Source organism: Oryza glaberrima, chromosome 11 (assembly GCF_000147395.1).
Source record: "Oryza glaberrima chromosome 11, OglaRS2, whole genome shotgun sequence".
Lineage (NCBI taxonomy): Eukaryota > Viridiplantae > Streptophyta > Magnoliopsida > Poales > Poaceae > Oryza > Oryza glaberrima.
The window spans coordinates 20,422,760-20,445,925 of record NC_068336.1 but is presented as its reverse complement, the minus strand read 5'-3'; the positions used below and the strand labels follow the sequence as shown (position 1 = coordinate 20,445,925).

General features: G+C 42.4%; 2 protein-coding genes across 2 annotated transcripts; both read right to left on the bottom strand.

Moving 5' to 3' along the window:
• Positions 1 to 2,550, bottom strand: LOC127754290 (uncharacterized). The gene has a single exon (XM_052279771.1). It carries the CDS (start codon positions 2,548 to 2,550, stop codon positions 1 to 3), a length of 2,550 nt encoding a protein of 849 aa, XP_052135731.1.
• Positions 2,551 to 16,829: 14,279 nt separating this feature from the next.
• LOC127755437 (myosin-binding protein 7-like) lies at positions 16,830 to 20,581 on the bottom strand. Its single transcript, XM_052281116.1, has 3 exons — positions 19,079 to 20,581; positions 17,436 to 17,482; positions 16,830 to 17,345 (listed from the first exon to the last, which is right to left on the bottom strand). Exons 1-3 carry the CDS (start codon positions 20,237 to 20,239, stop codon positions 17,249 to 17,251), a joined length of 1,305 nt encoding a protein of 434 aa, XP_052137076.1. The 5' UTR covers positions 20,240 to 20,581; the 3' UTR covers positions 16,830 to 17,248.
• Between the last annotated feature and the right edge of the window lie 2,585 nt (positions 20,582 to 23,166).

Below are 23,166 nucleotides of genomic sequence, written 5' to 3'. Positions count from 1 at the left end.
TCACTCTGGCTGAACCTGTAGAACGCGGTCCAAGGCCGCCCTCGCCTCCTCCGTCTCCGGGTCATCGTCGCCGGCGACCACCTCCAGGATGTGGATCACCGCCAAGCTGTGGTCCTCGGCGAGCGTGAACTCGCCTCCTCGGAGCATCAGCTTGGCGCGGAGCTTCAGCAGCTGTGCCCTAGAATGTGCAAGCTCATGGTACAGAGCTGGGTTCTCATCGAGGCCGCCGCTCGCGACGTACCTGCTCTCCTCGCCGCGGACGACGTTGCTGGACTCCACGAGCAGGTCGGTGACGGCGGCGTACGCCGAGTGCGCAACCACGCCTCGCGCGGCGAGCGGCACGGCGATGCGCGTGACGAACTGGGGCAGCTCCTTCGTCGGCAGGTTGGCGGCGATGGCCGGCGCGATCTTGAACACCGACATGCACGCCGCCCACGCGTGTTCGTCGTGCACCTCCGCGGCGGTGATGGCGCGGACGGTGGAACGCGCCGCCGCCTCGCCGGAGCCGACGGCCTTGCGGCCGAAGAGCCTGAACACCCGGTGCACGGAGACGCACGGCGCCGGCTGCGTCGTGCACCGCCGCGCGATCCCGAGCCGCAGCAGCGCCACCAGCGCCTCCGGCTCGGCGGCGGCGGCGGCGGCGCGGCGGCGGGAGGAGGAGTCTTTGTCCAGCGCTCGCCGGGATGATGAGCAGGAGAGGCGCAGCGCGAGCTTCATCTGCTTCCACAGCGGCCTCTTGGGCTCGCCGCCCATGGCCGCCGCCAGCAAGGCCACCGGGATCGGCGACGGAGCGAAGAAGCTGCTGGTCTCGACCATCCTCACCGCCGCCTCGCCGAGGCCGTCCTTCTCCTCGTCCAGGAGCGCGAAGCACACGTCGAGCAGCTGCACCATGCCCGGGTTGTCCCGCAGCGCGGGCGCGTCGTTCTCCTCCCACGTCGGCGCGCGGTACGGCGCGTCGTTCATGGCTTGCCGGAGCTCCGCCGGGCTGACGGCGAGCTCGGAGAGGACCGCGCCGACGAGCGCGAGGGCGAGAGGGATGCTACCTACCTTCTGCTGGATCGCCCTGAGGGCAATGGTATCCTCCTCGCCGTGGAACGCGAGAGCCCCGTTCCTCGTCATCAGCAGCATGGCCTCCGGCGACTCCATGCTCGGCGCCAGCGAGAACGTCCTGACCCTCTGCAGCCGGCGCAGCCGCGTCGTCGTGATGATGACATGGCTGCGCGCGGCGGCGCCGGCGACGGCGCCGGGCAGGAGGTCCTGCACGTCGCGGCTGTCCCACCAGTCCGTCTCGCTCTCGAGGTTGTCGATAGCGAGGAGGTAGGGGATCTCGCGCGTGAGCTCCTTCCGGATCTTGGCAATGGCGTCGCTCTCCAAGCCGCGAAAGATCCACTCCTTCTCGGCCTTCTTGCTGCCGCTGCTGCGCCGGTCTCCGGCGGCGATGAGGGACAGGTCGTCGCCGACGGCGAGGCCGAGCTGGTCGGCGAGCTTGAGGTAGCCCATGCGTAGGTACCTCGCCTCGCCGCGCACCCACAGCACCTTCTTGTACTCCATGGCGTGGCGGTGCGCGTACTCCAGCACAAGCTCCGTCTTCCCGGCGCCCGACGCGCCGGAGATGCACACGACGCCGTTCATGAACGCCGGCTCGCCGCCGAACACCTCGACCTCGACCAGATGCATCGGCCTCTTCCCGAACAGGACGGCCTCGAGATCGAGCAGCTCGCTCTCCCTCCCGACGAAGCGCTCGTTGCGGGCGAAGGGAAGCTCCGGGTGCGCCGCCGCCGCCGCGCGCCATGACCGGACGGCGTCCGTCACCGCGCGCCGCCCAAGCCTCGACCCGACGATCTCGAGGAGATCGATCAGGCGGTGCCTCTGGCTCGCGGCGTCCACCTCCACGGCCGGATCAGCACGGGACAGCGCGCCAACCGCCTCCCTCCAGTCCCGCTCGCCGCCGTCGTAGACCTTCCACAGGTGGCCGCCGAACCTCCCCCACAGATCGCCGCGCTTCTCCACGACGTCCTCCGCGCGGCAGTCGCCCTTCCCGAGCCCGACGAACACCGGCACGAGCCTCCCCTTCTCCACGAACGCACGGATCTCGTCGACGCAGTAGGGGTTCCCGAGCGACGCCGGGGTGACGACCACGACGCCCGCCACCGCGGCGTCCATCGCGGCGCTCGCCGCCGCGTGCGACGGCGCGTCGCGGCACCGCCGCCGGTCCGCCGCCACGCAGCGCACGCCGAGCGCCTCCATCTCGGCGCACAGCCACGCCACGAACCGCTCCACCTCCGCCGCCGCGCCACCACCACCGCCGCCGCCGTACCCGACGTACACGTCGCACCCCCGCGCCCTCGCCAGCGCCGACGACGGCGCCACCACCACCTCCTCCTCCGCCTCCTCACCATCACCTACCCCGAAAGAGAACCCGGCACGCCGCGTCGGGATCTCCGGCGGCGCAGGGGCATCCAAGATCCGGATCCCTTTCTCCTTCTTGCTCGAGGACGACGCCGCGAAGCCTTGGAGGCCACCATTAATCCTCTTATCCCGCGCCGCCATCGCCGCCGCGCGATCTCTTGCCCGAAATCGCTCGACCAAATCTTGGGAGGGGATCGAGACGATCTCTCCACCAATCCAAGGAAAGGAATAATCGATGGAACTGGACGAGCACTTGAGATTATCTCACGCCGCCATCAAGGCTTTCCCAAAACGAGAGGCGACGCTGAAGCGGGAGGTTTTAAATGTACTAGGAACAGGGTTTACAATTTCGCTTTCGGTCAAAATTTCAGTGCTATACCGCAATTTGGAAATTTTCGGTACTTTTGGGCCGAAATTATATAAAGGTTTAACAAATTTCGACTGAATTTGGATAAATTTTGACCTTATTCACAAAAAATTGAGAAAATTAGAAAATTTCGGACGAGATAATGGCTTGCCGGTGGGGTCTAAAATTTCGAACCGGCATTGCAATCACTGACTAGGAATTCTTTTTTTTTTGTGTCCGTTTCTACTCGATCTGAGCCGTCCGTTTCAGCAACAACGGACACAACAAATCCACGAGGGATGGTGCAGCACGTACAGGTTTGTGAGACGCTGCGTGGTGGGGCCAGGGCCATGGAGGGTCAACTTTGATTTACCGTTTTTTTTTTGACAACTCACCAAGGAAGATACAAACTTGATTTAAGCAAATTCATTTCACTAGCATATTTAATTTTACGTTAGTATTTCTCTACTACTTAAATGATGAGCTGATTACAGATTGTTCCATGAAGATAAGTATGTGTGTTCTATGTATGACCTTTTTTTGGAAGAAAAAATGGTTACATCATCTAGACATGGATATACATCCATGGATGATATAGTTAGTTTGATATGCTTTCTATTTTAGTTTTATATTCTCAAGATAATTGTTTTAATATATATTTTTTCAATTGGTATATATACTTATCAGGCGTAATGCATGAGAACAATGGTAAGGATTGACAAATGGACCCATACTCCCTATAATTTGATTCAATTTTGCATGCAAAATTATAAGAAGGTGCATATAGACATCATATTAGCTGTATTTATTTTATATGCTTACTGTTTAATTAAGTGATTCAATACACTTTTGTCCAATTCTCAACAAAAAACAAAAATGCATAAAGTCAGTACTGACACACTCAATATGTAAACAACTCATCATTTAAGTAGTGGGAAAATAGTAACGTAATTTTTAATATACTATTGAAATAAATTACTGAAATCATATTTGTATCTATCTTGGTGAGCTGTCCCCAAAAAAAAAAGGGAAACCAAGTTAACCATCCATGGCCTAGGTCGGGAAAACCTGATGTAGCGTTTTTATGAAAGTGGATTTTTGTCTATCAAGGAGACATACTCTCGTTTTATACACATGTCGTTCAAAAAGTTATCAAAATTTTTTTAAAAAATTGTCAAGATAGATCAATTTATGATATATCTTTTCACAAACATGCGAGTTAAAATTTGACATATACAATTCGAAACAAAAAATAACAAATTTGACCGTGAATTACGCATTCACTTTATAGTCAAATTTGTTATTTTTGTTTTTACTTGTATAAGCTGAATTTGAATTTACATGTTTGTGAAGTGACATATCATATATTGATCTATCCTGTTAAGTTTTTTCAATTTTTTTTTGACTTTTTAAGTGATATGTAAAAATGAGAGGATATCCCTTTAAGGATGATTTGAGTTTTCTCGTTTCCTTTTCTTTTCAGCTATATCTAATCCAATAGTTGGGTCGGTCGAGTAGTAATCAACTTCTGATAATTGGAAAGCTACTCTTGATGGGCCTTATTCCTGTACAGGGTCCCGCCCCACTTCCCCACTGTTACCCTCACATTTTCTCAAAGGTTCCGCGGGTCAAAAATTGGATCTATTCTTAATTAATCTGTAAGGTGGGTTCCTGGATAGAGATTTTGCCACCCCTAGCACACTCACCCAGCGTCTTCATCTCAGTGCACAGCCACATCACATATTTGGTTTACTTTTTAACATGATAATCGAAACATTAAATGGAACACATATATGCGGAAGTCTAGCTGGGGTTTGCCCAAGAGGAAAATCAACTAGTTAGAAGCACCTACCTAATATGCAGTCATGCAGGCAACGTGAGATCATATTCCAATTTACCAGCAGAGGCCATGTAACCATAAACAATTAATCCATCGAATTAGTGTGGCGCCAACAATTGAACCATTAGTTAATGTCTTTACTGCATCAGGAACTAAGTGCATGCAGTACTGCCTCATCTGTTTAACCACAAAGTAATTGGGCCAACATTAGGTTCCGAGATTAACACATTATGAAATACAAGATTTATACATGTTTCTGCCTTTCTGAGCTTTGATCGTCTAGAAAAAGTTAGACCGTTCAATGCTGAGCCAAATTTATTTGACCAACCTAGCTTAATTAATTAGTTAGGCCTAAACTCGGCTGACATTTGTTTATTTTACCATGTTCGAAATAAAATTGTTGTTGTTTTAATTTCGGAAAAGATTATTTTCAGTTACTAATTAGTTCTAAATTTCATGAGTTCCCTAATTGGGTTTTTTTTTCAAAAAACAAGAAACCATGCTAATCCTATCTTACTGTAAAGTTATAACCCACGAATTTTAAAACTCAACATACAAACATGCCACATCATCATCCACTAGCAATAACTATATAAAAAACTTATGCATGCATGCAACATTATCTGTAATTCATTGAATTCTACAAATCAACACCCAATCATCTTTCTTCATATTATTCTTCATAATATTTTAAACATATATATATATCCATCATTTTTATAATATTCAACATATATTCATCCATATAATCAAAGTGTGGGATATCATATTTCATCTACAATCTCATATAGAGTATGTCTACTAAATTTATTTCTCTTTAAACATAGTTTGACAAATCAGTTTTATTTGTTGTTAATAACTAATTTAATTTTTTAGCTCGATTATTAAAAAATATTAAAAGTTGCTTAGTAATTTCTGTAGTAATACGCGGGGAATCATTTTAATTAAGGTGGGCCAACCATATGCCTCTCTGGCCGGATATACCCATATATTCGTGAAAAGTAAAATTCGTGTAGTACCGGCTAGGCCAAGCCGTGAGTGCAATTTTCGCGAGAATGCCTAATGGGCACTAATTAATGTATAGTACTCCATATGGTCATATATGGCCGTTTCCTCTTCACTGATGGACAAAGGTTAAGCAAATATCTATCTATCTATCTATCTATCTATCTATCTATCTATACTAATTATACTAATTAGATATTTTTTAGGAGCTCATATATCAACTAGAAAAATCTAGCAGTTGATTAGAATGATCGTAATATCACAACCGTAGATTGTATTGATGCATTCAAAATTATTTAGTTTCTATTTTTCCTATCCAGTTACGTACATGAAGAAATGGTTAAATCTGGTACGGTTTTAGTGAATGGGAAATTATCTCTGTTGAATAGATGTACGGTTTAAGCAATCAATAGAATCTTATACGGTTTACTGACCGGACTGGAAATTTTCTCTAACTGTGCTTGTTTTTCTTATCCAGTCACATATATTAATCGCTAATCGGTAGTAGAATCCTATACGGTATACTGAAATTGGAAACATACAAAGGTAGAGGTAGAGACTACCATCTTATAATAGTTGAGATAATAAGAGCTCTCATCATTAATGCACCAAAACATTTTTTTATTTACCATTTTTTATCTTCTCCACCCACATGCAATAAATTTTCGTTAAAAAATGTTAAGAGTTACTTTGTTGTCATGTGTAGTAATAATGTTTCTCTTTCCTCTTATTTCTCTCTTCTATGTTACCAAATTTATTTACATGATAACAGAGTGAGTCTATTATTAAAGTACATGCCCTAACAGAATAGATGTACAACCTGATTGATGTGCGAGCTGGTAGATTATATCCATAGTCATAGATCATTTATTTGAGGTAAATCCTTAACCTTTATCTAGAAAACAAACTATTTCTTGATTAGGTGATTGTGATGGTATTATCAAAATTTTATATCATATTGAGAAATCATCTTGAATAAAACATATTGTTGTAAATTCTATGGGCTCTTCAGTTTATTATATTAATTTTTGCATTTGACATAGACTATTGTCCAGATTATTGTTACGAATTATCTATTTTATTATAGGGATAAATTAAATATTTGAGAAAGGAACTTTAGAAATATCTTATAAAAATGGTCAAGCAATGTAGTGGAATAATGTTTTTTGAGAAAACATATTTTTAGAGGCGTTGACCAGAATTAGCTAAAATAACACCAATAAAACAAATATGGATATCTTTCTGAAAAAGAATAATTCCAAAATTTGGGCATTAGATAAATATATTGTATCATTTTGATTTTGAAATTATTAGTAAGTTGTAATTTATATAGACATTTTTAAATCTAAGCAACTATAATTTATAAAATAACCAATCTATTCAGTATATTATTAAATTTTAAATGTTTGTAATCTAAACAATAGCCCATGCAACACTAGTAGATTAATCCTAGAAAAGGTAAGGTACATAAATAGTAATCTCTATAACTATCAATTTCAACATATAATAAAATGTATAAAACACACAAGGAAAGTAAACACAAAGTTCTGAATTATTTTCCTCACTAACCATATGTAGCAAACACATATGGCTAGATCTGTTGTTTTTAACAAAAAAATGACCTCCTGGTCAGTATAAATAAGAGTAGATCTAAAAAGATTAGACCTTTATGTACCACCCACTAATCTAGATAACACGAAGAAACTTGAAAAGGCACATAAAAAAAGTAGTGGAAGAAGAAGATAAACAAAAGGATCTGAAGTACTCACCTTTTTTTTTCATAACTTCTCCAGTGGATGATCTTTAGACCAAGTTGATTCCTAACGTGAAACCCCTAGCCGTACCAATAATCATCTCAAACAAGACTGGATTGAAAAGAAAAGCATCAGATCCAAATGAACTCAACAAATTCCATAAGCGAAAAACGGGGGCAACAAGATTTAGAGATGAACAAGTATTACTTATTGATGTCGCCATGGCCGAGCTCACTCCAGCATCTGCTCCAAACATGCAAGGAGATAAAGGGGAACAAAACCCTAGAGGTAAAAAAGTCTTCATCCTTTTCTTTTGCAGCCACCGCAACTTCGAGCTAACCCTTTTCTTTTTTGCTCTTAGGACAGTATATATCTTGGGTTGACAACAGGGCGGGTCGGATCCAAGTTGGACAAGATTGGGGCGCCGGCATGGTAGCAGTAGAGGAGAGGGTCTTGGAGCGTCGATGAGAAAGGAAGATGGAGAGGGGCGGTGGCGGCCGGTCGGAGAGGGGGTGACTGCGAGGCCAGTGGGTTGCACAAGTGCTAATGGCCTGACGGCGCTGGCGGCTAGGAGGTTGGGAAGGATTTGATCTAGGGTTCACACCCTTCTATTTATAACTAGAACACCTAGGGTTTGGCCTGTAGAAATGGGCTTTCATAAGCAATTGTTGATGGGCCTTATATCCTAGGGACTGTAGTTAACCTATGGGTGAAAACTGTTACTCATTTGATTGGGCCCCACCTCGATGGACTAGCAAGTTGGAAATTGCACTTGCCCATGGGCCCATAGGGTGGGTATTCGGGAGGTCCGTGGCCCCTATGGAGATTCTGCCACCCTTCTATGTAGCCAGCCTGACATGCAAATAGTGATGGGATGAGTTTAGATGCTCATTGGACTTACAAGTTAGAAGTATATAGTGTTGAGAATTTTTGTGATCTCTAGTTGCAATATTCAAACAAGACCATATGCAACAAGACCATATGTTCTAGGAGATGCTTGTTGCATATGGTCTTGTTTGGCACATCTCTATCCAAGATTTTTTAGAGCTAGGTATTTCTAACTGCACATATTTATAAATCTGGATCCGCGATTACATTGAAAGCATTTGGATGAATCATTTTTTCTCCTATTTTAAGTGAAATATAAAATTTAAATTACTATAATTTAACAAACAAATTTCAAATCCAACATGGATGTAATATTTGGACTATGCCAAACAAGACCTATATATATGCTTATAGTGTGAAAATACCATAGAAATGGTCGTTTATTTAGAGGTGTGAGAAAAATGTGTTTAACATATTGTCGACGAACTATACCCAAAGACAATATTTGCAGGGTATGGGGATCGTTTGAACCAAGGTATACTCAAGATCAGATCAAACAGACAAAGGATAATGATTTATATTGGTTCATGTCCTCAAGATGAGTAATAACCATACTTCTGTTTATATGTATTATGGATAGGAATACCACAATACCACACAAAGTATAATGACACAAAGTATAATGGGGAACATGACGACTTGATGAATCTGTCGACTAGAAGCTGACGAGAACGACTTAACAAGATCTATTCGGCGAATAAGGCGCTGGCTTCCTCCGGATTACTTCTAAATGTGGCTTTGGCTATGGCTTATAATTCGATGCTTCTTGCTGGATGAGAGGGGGGCTTCTATTTAATACGTTGGTCATCTTCTTATCCAAGTAGAACTTGGAGAGACAAACCTTATCTCCCCCGACTAGACTCTTACACATTCCAGTCCAGGAAGATAATTTCCATCTTTATTTGCCTTATTTCCTTTAATTATAGAATACCTTCTCGTATACTATTAGATATATGGTATTGTCGTATTACATTAAACCATGTATAAACCATGTACAGAAGGTATGTTTTATCAACGGACACATATACCATGGTAAGGACTGTTAAAATTGTGGCGATAACCGCTCTGTTTTATTTTACTAAGCTGGTGTGCATTGATTGATAAAGCGGTTAAGTAGTATTTTTTAAGAAACTTCTAGAAAATTTATATGTATTTTTCCCGTTTTCACTGTTAACCGCGGTACGTGAATTATATATGTTGGCAACCAAATTTAGCACTGGGATATATTTATCGCAAGTTCAGTTCAGATTTGGAAAAGACCCAAGCCTTTTGCACAGGGCTAGACCGACTGGCGGCATGGGACCGAACCGATATACACTAGTAATACTAGATCCTTCTATCTGTGACGGGCTCTAATATGCCTAGAAATAGCGGGCCGTCACAAGAAAGTCATCTCAATCGGGCCAAAAAGTACCCGATTGAGATATGGTCGCACAGACATATTAGATGGGTATAAAACTTAAGCCCGTCACGGATGACACCTATCAGTGACGGGCCGTAGTTTAGGCCCGATTGAGATAACATTCCATATCTCAAACGGGCCTAAAGATGTGGCCCGTCACAGATGACCATCTGTGACGGGCGCCAACTTTAGGCCCGATTGAGATAACATTCCATATCTTAAACGGGCCTCAAGTTGTGGCCCGTCACAGATGACCATCATCCGTGACGTGCACCAACTTGAGGCCCGTTTGAGATAGCAACTAGGGCCGTCACAGATGACTCATCAGTGACAGGCTATATACTTAATCTCTATCGGGCATTAACTAAAGCCCGTCACCGATGACTATTTTTTTATTTTTCATATGATGTTTATATTTGTAAGTTGAACTATAGCAAAATAATTAAGTGAAGTATAATAATTCATTTTATTAGTCAAAATAATTTTACGGGTAGTAAATGATTTCAAATGGAAAAAATGTCAACAACAAAGTTGTATAACTTATCCAGATTTACAACTTTTAGTTTGGCCATTTTTCTATATAACATTTTTTTTGAACAGTTTGAATTTGAATTTGAAAATATAACAAATTCAAACAACATTTTCAAATACTAAATGATTTCAATTGAAAAAGTCATCAACAACAAAGTTGAATAACTCATCAAGATCTAAAACTTTTATTTTTGTTATTTCTTCATCCGACGAAATGTTAGTAATATTATTCATAAATTTTACATATATGTGTTATAGTTTATAAAACCAGATAAGAGATATGTCAATTTTATGAATAATGTTACTATCACTTTGTCGTATGAAGAAATGACCAAAATAAAAGTTTTAGATCTTGATGAGTTATTCAACTTTGTTGTTGATGACTTTTTCAATTGATATCATTTAGTATTTGAAAATGTTGTTTGAAGTTGTCATATTTTCAAATTCAAATTCAAATGGTTCAAAAAATGTTATATTGAAAAATGACCAAAATAAAAGTTATAGATCTTGATGAGTTATACAACTTTGTTGTTTATGACTTTTTCAGTTGAAGCCGTTCACTGGTCTAAAATTCTATTTGAACTTTTAAAACTTTGAATTTCGAATTTCAAATTGTTTAAATAGAGTTATATGGAGAAATGACCAAAATAAAAATTTTGCACCTCGATGAGTTCTACAACTTTGGTTTTGGTGACATTTCCATTTGAAATCATTTAATAACCCCCAATTTGACATCCTGGCCTAGGGCCTAATAAGATTAATAGAATACTTATATCAACAAGTTACAACTACTTTTCCGGAAGCCAATCTCCAAAGAACTTTGATGTTAAGCGTGCTCTGGCCTAGATGCCTGAGACTAGCCAAAAAATAAAATTTATTTATTTTTGGATTATACTCATTAACTTAGGCCCGATTGAGATGAGGGACATCTGTGACGGGCCATAGTTAATGCTGTCATCTGTGACGGGCTATAGTTAATGCCCGTCACAGATAAGGATCATCTGTGACGGGCGCTAGTTGTGGCCCGATTGAGATAGGTCATCCGTGACGGGCTATAGTTTGACTGGTCGTCTGGGTCAAAGCTATCGGTAACGGGCTTTAATTAGGGCCCGATTGAGATAGATTCATCCGTGACGGCCGTTTGCCCGATTGAGATAACTCTTCACATCTGTGACTTCTAGCCTGTGACAGACGTCGTGCCCGATTGAGATGGGGTTTACCACTCGATTGAGATGATGGTATCCCTTCTAGTGATAGGATCTGATGATCGGTCCAACCCAGACCCAGTCAAGTCCAATTAAGATTGTTCTCATGTTTTCTTGCTTGCAGCATGCCTAAGAGTACCCAAGACAAATCCCTATCCAATAATTTAAAGTTTTGTAAAATAAAAAAAAATCGATCCAATGATGACCCAAAATCAGAATTCCCATCTCCAGGTTTCTATCTCTCTACAAGTAAAGAAGCCCTCGTCAAAAATTTCCAGCCTGCAACTTCATCTTGCGGGGTTGTCCGTCGCCGCCGCCTCTAGCTACCCAACCGTCGGACACATCTCTCATGTAGTCGGCAGAGAGTCTTCCGTGGCGACCTACGCCGATGCGACAACGCACGGCTAGTATATGTTGCTATTGCTTCCTGGTTTAATTTTGTTGTTGGCTTGTTGTTGCCGCTGCTATGTGCTGAGGGAAAATAATAGTGCTCCGTTATGTTGTTGCTGCTGTTCCTAGTTCTCCATTCTGTGTAAAAAATGGCGGCGTCCTGACAGATGCCGAGCGCATTTCGGACGAAACCTACAGCGGAAATTAATGATTAATGGTGCTGCTGCTGATGATGCTGCTGCTAAAATCGCACCATTGTTGTCTAACAAGAATGCCAGGAATAAATAGATGGTTCTTGGCATGCAAATTTTGTATGTTAGTTTACCCTTTATTTTTTTGACATTGTATTGGTTCTCTATTTGTAGGTGCCAGTCAAATCTGTGTACCTGATCTGCTGCTGGTAGTGCTTATGCTGCTGACCGCTGAGTTGCTAACAAGTTTCTAGAGCTACTAATCTTCTGCTTGCTGGTTGGTGTTGATAGTTATTTTGCTAATGGCTAGAGCTGATTGCTGTTGCCGAGCTTTGATCACGTTGAGTGGAGACCGGAGAGGCGCGACACTGCGATCATCACAGGTCGCGTGGGCAAGCTCGATCGCAAGAGGGAGAAGGAAACAGATTTCAGTTGTAATTTTGTTGTATGGGACCCCACTTTTTTTTAATAAATGTTAAGAGTCAACTCCATGTTTCCCTTTTCTCCCCCCCCTCTCTTTTCTACATCACTAATTTTACTTGCATGATAACGAAGAGAGATCGTTATTACACATCATTGTACATGCCCCCTAAACAATATTTAAAGGATAGAATTTAAGGATACCGTTGGTGATGTTTAGGATACTGTTGTTGGCATTTGGAAGGAGTAAAACCAATGCATCTTCTGAAACAAGGAGCTAACGATGGTGGTCCTAATCCCGAAGATAAAGGAAGAGGTAAAATCTTGAGCTACGGCGGGAGCCAAACGCCTAGCAGAGATGTTACTTTAGTCCCCGACCGTTTTTTTTAAAAAATATTACTTTCTTTTCCTGACTTGTAAATTTGCCCTTCTATATTCAATGAATAGGCAAGCTTTGCCTTTCGCTCAAAGAAAAAAGTTTAAGTCTGAGATTTTTTTTAAGTCCAAATAATTGATTTGTAGGCCTATTATTTTACGTTTGGTCGGAAAATGCGTCAGTGATAATAACTCGGGTCAAATGTTTGGTCAATTCGTTCAAATCCCCTTTCATCATCCGGAGCAAAATTTATCTCCTCTCGTCGAGGCCATCATTGCCGGTGAGGCAACTGTAGTGGCCGGCCGAGGCGACCTCCCCGGCGGCGCGATGGGCACGAATGGGCAGCTACTCTCCGGTGACCTCCCGTGTGTCTCCACTACGGCAAGAGCTCGGGAGCGGCGATCATCGCGACGTACGTCGAACTGAGGTGACGAGGTGACTCGCCGGTGACCCTCGCCGTCGTCCCTCCAACGGTGGCGATCATCAACAAGGTGGGGGTTCATGAGCAAGCATCCTCCTCTTTTTCGATTTATGCAGAATCTGTCATTTTATTTCAAAAAGTCAGAAATTTCGATGAACCCAAGAGGTTTTTCCCTATCCCGGAGTTTTGAAGGCTGCTATAAATTGGACGTCCGATCTATTGCAAAAAATCAGACACCCACATCAGCATGACGTCATCATGCATGCATGCATGTAAAACTACTTTGAACTATTTTTTCTCTTAAATTATTTATCCAAATTATGACCCGATTACACAATTAAATTCGTTGCAATTAAATCTTCAAAATAAGACCACACATTGATATATTCCGATGAAAAAAATATTTAGCTTATTTTTGAATTATTTTTAAATGGTGCACGCTGTTGCACCAAATATATCAAAATTGTTTCACTAGGTAGATCGAAAATGTTTCAATCGTTTTAATCGGGCGCTATTTCACCTTATATGAAAACAATGTTTCAAAAAATAGTGAAAGGATTTTCAAGTCACTGCAACATTTGATCCATACAAAGTGAAACATTATAAGTACACTAGATCAAATATTTTTTGGTAGAAAAAAATAAAACGAATTCCCTTAATAGAGGGTTTCCATAATATGTGCATGATTTGCTACAAAGAATGTTTCAATTCAGTGCATTAGAGAAACTATTTTGGTGGAACAAAGAATAAAACGAATTCCCTTAATAGAGGGTTTCTATAATATACGGGTGATTTGTTGCAAAAGAATGTTTCAATTCACTGCAACATTAGGTCATGCATAGTGAAACATTGTACGTACACTAGGTGAAATATTTTTAGAGGAACAAAAAAATGAAACGGATTCCCTTAGTACAGGGTTTCCAAAATATGTTGGTGATTTGTTGCAACGGAATATGTGGTGGGGACACGTGGCAAGTGTGCAGGGCGACACGCGTCGTGGGGGGTGGGGGGAACGCCCGATTTTTTTTCTCCCTCCGGGCGCCCAATTTTCAGCATTTCTGCGGAGTTTTAGAGGGGAGGCCTACGCGTCGGACGCCCGATGCTGGGGGGGGGGATTGGGCGTTGACGTCAGCATGACGTCAGCGTCCGATTTACGTGCAAAACTACTTTAAACTGATTTTTCTCTTAAATTACTTATCTAAATCATGATCCGATTGCACCATTAAATTCGTTGCAATTAAATCTTTAAAACAAGACCAAACATGGATATATTCCGATGAAAATTTTTTTTAGCTTATTATTGAATTATTTTTAAATGTTGCATGATGTTCCACCAGGTATATCGGAATTGTTTCACTAAATAAACCGAAAATGTTTCACTCGTTTAAATCGGGTGTTGTTTTAGCTTATATAAAAATAATGTTTCAGCAAATAGCAAAAGAATATTTCAGTTCACTGCAACATTTGATTTATATATAGTGAAACATTATAAGTACAGTAGGTGAAACATTTTTCGGTGGAACAAAAAATAAACCAAATTCCCTTAATAGGGGGTTTCCAAAATATGTGGGTTTTTTTGTTGCAATAGAATGTTTCGTTCACTGCAACGTTAGATGTACACATAGTTAAACATTGTGAGTAACTAGGTGAAATATTTTTGGTGGAAAAAAAATAAACCAAATTCCCCTAATATAGGGTTTCTAAAATATGTGGGTGATTTGTTGCAATGGAGTTGTGTGTGTGAAAGTGGCAGGTGGGGGCAGGGGAGACATGTGGGTGTGCCCCATGGGGGAGACACGGGCGAGCGTCCGATTTAACGCACCCGCGCCGGTCGACCGAGAACTAGCATTCTCGAGTTTTAGATGGAATTTCAGCGAGAATGCTTCTCATCGGGCATCCGGGCCGACGCAAAAAATCGGACGGTAGTAACGGTGCCTCTTCACCCGAGACAATAGAAGTCCTCACGTGCATGCAGGGAACTAGTACACGTCAGGACACGTCAAGTGCATGCATCCATGCATATTCAAATATTCAAAATTTAAATACATGTTTCTCTACAATTATTTATCCAACCTACGATTTAATTATACCATTAGATTCGTTATAATTAAATCTTTATATAAAGATCTTATATGGTTATATCCGATCACACCGTTGTATTCGTTGCAATTAAATTTTTACAACAAGACCACACATGATTATATTTCGATAAAAAAATATTTTAGCTTTTCTATTGATATTTTTTTTAATATTGCATATGATCTCTTTTGATGTTTCAACCAGTAGTTTTACGATATTTCTGCTAGTGTACTTGCGATGTTTCACTATGTACGGATCAAATGTTGCAGTGGATTTTGATATTATGGAATGCGCGGTTGCAACAAATCACCCACATATTTTGGAAACCCCCTCTTAAGTGAATTTGGTTTATTTTTTGTTCCACCAAAAATGTTTCACCTAGTGTACTCACAATATTTCCCTATATATAAATCTAATGTTGCAGTGAACTGAAATATTCCATTGCAACAAAAAAAACCCACATATTTTAGAAACCCCTATTAAGGGAATTCGTTTCATTTTTTGTTCCACCAAAAAATATTTCACCTAGTGTACTTATAATGTTGTTGCAGTGAAATGAAACATTCTTTCGCTATTTGCTGAAACATTATTTTTATATAAGGTGAAACAACACCCGATTTAAACGAGTGAAACATTTTCGGTTTATTTAGTGAAACAATTCCGATATACCTGGTGGAACATCGTGCAACATTTAAAAATAATTCAATAATAAGCTAAAAAAATTTTATCGGAATATATCCATGTGTGGTTTTGTTTTGAAAATTTAATTGCAACGAATTTAATGGTGCAATCGAATCATGATTTGGATAAGTAATTTAAGAGAAAAATCAGTTTAAAGTAGTTTTTGCACGTAAATCGGGTGCTGACGTCATGCTGACGTCAGCGCCCGATTTTCCCCAAAACATCGGACGTCCGAGCCAGAGTTGCCTCTGAATTTCAGATTGTTTTTTTATTCAGAGTCCGATTCTTATCCTTTTGTTCGGCCTTATCTTTTTCTTAGCCCAGCCTATTCTTTCTTCCCCTTTTCAAGGCCATCGGAGGCTTGTTTGCAGCCTAGCCGGACCTCTTTTTTATTTTGGGCCGAATGAAATTCAGCCCAAAAGAAATAATTAGTCCCAAAAATTTGATAGCACGATTTTCATTTCAAAATTGATCCGGGAGTATATAAGTTTAGACCACAACTTGATTTTTGGTTTGAGATGCATTTAGATTTGATTGGAGGATTAGAATGAATATATGACGAATTTGAATCGCATTTGATTAGGATCGATTGAGATTACCAAATGAACTCCAAATCCAAGAAGAAAACTTATTGCATATCTTAAAATTAAATTTTCTTAAAAACCCACAACTAAGTAAATTACAGAGAATAGACTATCGCAGACAGTTCTATTTTCAAACTGCAGATGCAAGAGTTCACAGAAAATTCAAGACATGACCCAGAAATACTCGAGAGCATTAGTTGGATCCGGCGTACTGGATATCTAAATCTAAACAAGCCTATGATCAAAACAGAAAATCTAAACAAGCCTAAATAAGTCTGTTCTGACCACTGCATTTCAAGCACATGTCTTGACTCTGAAATCTGAATTCTTCCACCGAACAGAGCCTCACCTGTGTAATTCGTTGGATCTCATCAGATCACACATAATATTCTAATACAGAGCTACACATGTTTACTGGTTATTGACCATGTACAGTGCGTCCTTGAACACGTGAGTGGTAGGTATAAAAAGAATCAACTACTACGGAGAAAATCAGGCAGCAAAAATGGGCGAAAAAACGAGGCTTCAATTCTGAGCTAGATTATCATACCAAACCAACCAAAGAATGCATAGACAAAGGGGTCAAAACATATGCAACAACCAGAATGGATTCACATGCAAATGAGCCTTTTATGTCCAGAAAATAGCTCATTTGGAGGAGAGAATCGTAGGAGCGCCGCAGAATCTTTCCCTTGTTTGTGTGTCTACGACCAGTGAAGGCAGCAGCTAGCTTCTTTTGAGGTACCTTCTGTGCCTCTGCTTGGGGAACCTGTTCAGTAGCAGCATCAGGCCAACATTGCTCCCACACAAACCGATTGGGTACCTGCAATTGATGCCCAGTGCCAATGGTGGTTAGGTATTAAAAAAAACACTACCGAGAGATTAACCAACCGAGCAAGATAGGGCAACTCACTTGACGCTACATGATTTCCTCCGCCAGCTAAACACAGAGGCAATCCACTGGATGAAACATCAAATAAGCAAATCAGCAAAGAAAATACAGTGTGAGAGTAACATTTTAATATTAATGTCTTCTAGAAGCAATGCATGGTTCCAAAGATGGAAACAAAATGTAAATTTTAAGATTGTTCTAACTTAACTGATATGCCCTTCCTTTTTCTTATTCATCCACCCCTCCCAATCTCAGGCAGGTGGGATACTTTGTATAAAAAAATGGGCATAAATTGACTAAATTATTTTTTTACGAAGTACAATCATACTGAAATTTGCACAACTGTCAGGCACTGTCATAGACATGGCAGGCTCTAGCGCATATTGTCGGTCAAACCTTATCCTTATTAGTTAATTTTCAGCCATGATCCAGTTCTGACAGACCCATGTTGATTAAGTAAGGTCACATGCTTTCCTTCACATTTGGTAGCACACTTGGCCTCAAACTATAGTAAACACAGAACAACAGAATAAATTGAAAGAATAAAGAATCATCGTCTAGTCAGGTGATGGAACTTGATTCCTCGTTCTCAAAGCAATTCAGACTGTACTTTCTTCCAGGTGTTCGGTACTAAGGTAGAATAAAGAAACATTGTCGCAAAACAGCAACAACCGGCTATCTCATCAAACTGGAAATTTGCTTGCAAGGAATAGTTATTCATTTTTGACAGACAGCCATTTATGGTGGGTTATATCACTAGTATTTCATCAAATATCCTTTGGTGAAAGAAACAAGTAGGAAGCAATATTTCATAAATCTTGCACACAACTCAGGTGAAATAAGGAGCGTGAAAAACCACTGTTGACCATTGCATGATGCCCTAACTCACAATTTAGCAGCTTTAGTGTACTACTTCAAGGAACAGACAGAAACCTTATGACTACATAAGTACGTATAATGACTTAAGACATTAAGTTCATTAATTTTTTTGTAGCCCCCTTTAGTTTAGTAGCAATTGGATTATGAAAAGCATACCATGCACCAAATGACCATTTGACACCTAACTAAAGTTACACGGACATACGCAGCTAAAAGGGTTTTCCTTTCAGTGCATGATAATTATTGACTGAGATGAGACAACAAAAGGTAAAAACAAAAAGAAGGATAGTTAACTAACATTATAGTCACAGTCAATGAGTATTATAATAATGTCATTCAACAATACCATAGAGTTCTGATATGATATTCGGGCACCTATCACAATTATTATCAGAATGAAAATAAAATATGCAATGATCTGCAAAATTCAGTTTATCGCAGTTTTAACAGATAGTGTTTTAACATAATATGACAAAAAGGTTAAGCTAGCAAAATTGTTAAGGATGCTTCAGGTAAAATGCAATCGAGCTAATGATACAAACCTATATATTATATAATTCAATAAAGTAGTGCATTCAATGAGCAATTATCAAGCAAGAACACTCCATTTGTGACCAAATTCAAGCATAATAAGATACACTACTGACTCCTGCATGTCTAAATTATTATCTCACTATGTAAAGCTAGTATTAATTATTAAAACAAACAAAAAATGATTCTGTGATTCTTCCTCAAGAAATCAAACTCAGTATCAGCCCTAGAAGAACAAGATTGCACAAAGTTACCTTAATCACCGCGACGACAAAGAATTTCGCAAAGAAACTCTGCCTCTTCACCACCTTCCTCTGTGCCATAACCACTGGTTGTGGTGGCGACCGCACCTTAAATGGAATTACTTGCAATGGTGCTGCCTCCTTGCAGAGCTTCTGCGCGATTTCCTTGAGCAGTACAACCTGCTGCTTCTCAGATCCCATCGACATGATGGCATGCCGCATCGACTCCCGGTCTGCCTCCAGAGCCTGCAGTCTTGCACTGAGCTTCTGTATTTCCTCCTCCTCAGCCCGAGTACCAATCGTACCCCTGTGGCTCATTTCGCCACCAATTGGTGTTCCAAAGTAGCAAGGATTTTCAGGCTCAGCCACAGGCACAACGTGCACGGCATCCACAGTGTACACCCGGTGACAGTCATCTTCTTGGTCTGACGCCTCCCGGTCCACGACGAGAGGGAATTCATCATCCATGGCAATGCCACTGTCATCTGGAAACAAGTTTGTGCTGGATGAAGAGATGACTCCCTTATCGGCGGCCGAGGCTCGGCCAGGCATTCTGTTGAGCAGGTGGTGGGTGCGCGGGGTGCCCACATCGGAGGAGGCAGGTTGCTCGTCGCAGTTTATGGGAGGGTAGTCCTCGTCGAAGGGGTGGTGTTCGTCGTCGTCGTCGTCGTTGTACTGGTGAGCCTCGGCGGCGGAGGAGGTGAGCGATGGCAACGGGGAGTTGAAGCCGAGGTGGAGGAGGCGGAAGCGGCAGGCCCTGAGCTGCGCGGAGAGGGACCGGACGGTGGCGTCCCGCTGCTCGACGGCGTCGCGGAGCGCGGCGACCTCGGCGGCGTCGTGCGAGAACCGCTCCTCGGCGTAGCGCCTGAACTGGCGCGCCTCCATCATGGCCTCCGACTTCTCCTGCTGCAGGCGGAGGATCATCGACATGGCCTCGCAGGCGGCCCCCGCCGCGGCGCCCCGCTCGGCCTCCAGCTCCGCCTGCAGCTCCGCGATCCCGTGCTGCTGCCTCGCCACCGCCTCCCGCAGCGCCGCCGCCTCGTCCCCGGCCCCAACCCTCGCCACGGAAAGCGCACCCTCCGCCGGCAGCCTCCGCTTGTGCATCGCGACGCGCGCTGGCGGCCCGCCGCCTCCGCACAGCGGGCACGCCTCGTCCCCGGACAAGTCAGCCATCGCGGCGGCGGCGGCGGCGGCGGCGCCACGGCCGCGCGCATCCGCGGCCACAGCCTCCGGCGAAGAATCGAACACCCACCACACACGGGGGGGGCGGTCAAACCGAGGAGAGGACGGCCGCGAAAGGCGCCCTGGATTTCACGGAGGTGGAGGGGCGGCCGCGCTGGCTGGGTGAGGTGGTCCGCGGCGTGCGTCTGCGCGCGCGTCCTGCGGCGCCCGCGTCGTGCCAGCGAGGGCGGGCAGGGGGGCAGCGCAAGGCGGGTCGCGTGGGCGTGGGCGCGGCGCGGGATATTTGGGCGCGCGGCGAGGGCGAGGTTTGGTGTGGCGGCGAGGGGGAGGAGGAGGAGGAGACGGAGACAAGGAGGTGGGGTTGGGTGGGGCCAACCGTTGGTTGGAAATTGGACGGACGGGGGTAGCGAGGGGGGGGGGGGGGGGCGTGGGGCGCGATGTGATGTGTTTTTTTTATTTATTGAGACGTCGTTGTTTGGGTACATATGTACGGTTCAAATTTTTGGAAGAGGGTGATTGAGGTGTGAGTTTGAATTTTGAGTTTTTTGGAGAGGGGGAACGCCGAACGCGCGAGGGGAATTTTGGGGTTATTAAGCTGATTGGATTGGTTGTCTTTGTCTGATTTGATCAGTGAAGAGGATGTCTACGGTTTATCATCCTTGAAGGATTGTAGGCTGTGTTAGACTGCTAGTAGAAGGATCAACCACGGTAGATGTCCGGGAAAGGAAGAGGTAATAACACAAACTGTTCTTTCTTTTTTCTTTTGTCATCCTTTTTATTGCCCTTAAACTTAATTTTTTATTGACAGAATGTTTTTCTTAATTCTTATCCCGTATATCATCTTGCTCGTCACATCTGTTTTATACTATCTTTTTCAGTTTTCACTTATGGTACACCATTGGCCCTCAAGCTCCAAAGCCTTCTCTTTAGCACTAGTCGTCCTACAACGGGCCGGTATACTATACAAACAAATGGAATAGGAGATTCCACAAGAGATTTATTATGAGATGATGTGTTGAAGTAAAAAAAACTGTGTAATGGACTCATCAACATAACCTAACGTTATACGGAGTACAAAGGAGTAGCTCTAGACCAAACTATACGTAGATAGATCACAAGACATGAGAATGAGGTAAGAGGTACGATAACATGGCAATGCATGGTGAAGAGCTTACAAAACTATGTAAGCTATAGTAATTAATTAAGTATTAATTACTTTTAAACTTGAAAAGGGATTAATATGATTTTTAAAGCAACTTTTCTATAGAAACCTTTTTTTTCAAAAAACAAACCGTTCAGCGGTTCGAGAAACTTGTGCGTGACCTTCTCTTTGTTCAACTCTTAAATGCAGCCTAAGGGCATACTCCCTCCATCCAAAAAAAGACAAACCCTAGATTCCGTGCCCAATGTTTGACCGTCCGTCTTATTTGAAAAAATTATGAAAAAAATTAAAAAGACAAGTCACGCATAAAATATTAATCATGTTTTATCATCTAACAACAATGAAAATACGAATTATAAAAAAAATTTATATAAGACGGACAGTCAAAGTTGGACACGGAAACCTAGAGTTTGGATTTTTTTGGGACGGAGGGAGTATATCTTTCGCTTTGGTCCGATCGTTTGGTCATTATTGATGGTTTCTTTCTTAATAGTATTGAAAGCAAAACGACCTGAACAAAAGTAGCACCACTGCTTGGTCAAATTTGATGGTTCGTGGATGACGTAAGTAAAACAGACCAGTTGTTTGCTGATATTTTTTGAAAAATTCTAAACTCTATCGAGACAACATGCAGCCATTCATAGATACGTAATTATGGGCGGGCCCAGCTTAATTAATTCATTGGTATTTCGATGAATACCAGGAATTTTGATAAAAATAATTTAGATAATACACAGGAAATAATGCATATGTGTATAAAAAATTAAAAAAGAGACCATACCGGCCATTGCCAAGAGTTAGTATTAAATATATTATACCATGAGTACTATGTGCTATTATACATATCGATATTAGGTTTTTAAGCTGTCGAAAGAATTATTTTTACCCCTTAACATTTTGAATACACACTCTTAAATTTCGTCGAAAGGATCTTTTTTATCCTTTCACATTTTGAATACACACACTTGAATTTCTTAGCCCGCTCTTGCGGTCAGCGCATAGAGTCAATTTTCCCATTATTAAAAAAAACACTTAGAGTCAACGGCTAGCTGCCCCCGTGTTCCACTAGATGAGCCTTTGTTTTTTACTTGTGTTTGATCCGTTTTCCTTCTAATTGTGTGCTTGATTTATGCATTTGGCTATCCTTATGTGGATAGATATCGCATTTCTGTTGTACAATTTCAATGCATCTAATTTTTTTTTCGGTCCAATTCTCCTTGTGACATTTTGCTGCGTATTTTTCAACCCCGTCCAGCGCTCACCAGATGCCTTTCTCGCGAGGTTACCAGCGATGGCGCAGCTTGTTGGTGCCACGTCCTCACCAGCCACAAGAACATGGGAAGAGGGTGAGAAGGGAGAAGATAGAGGGATAACATTAGGTGGGGTCAAGATCCTCCACTTTTTATAGTCATGTGAGTCTCTGCACAGAGAAATTCTTGAAATTTTCACTAATATTATAGCGGGGTATCGATGCAATTTTCTTATCTAAATACGAGTATAAACCAAGGCCTAAACCATCCTATTCTAGTCTAGGTTAAATTTATGCTAGTATAGTGAAAACTCGAAATGTATATATAATGGGCACCTATTCTAGTCTAGGTTAAATTTATGCTAGGTTCACCTTCATGTGAAAGAAGTAAGCTTCCATGTAGGTAGTGTTTTAGGGACGGTTTTTAACTATTTGCCCTCTTAGATTTAGTGTTTAATTATTTTGTCATCCATGTGCCAATGACATGTGGATCTTCACGTGTCAATA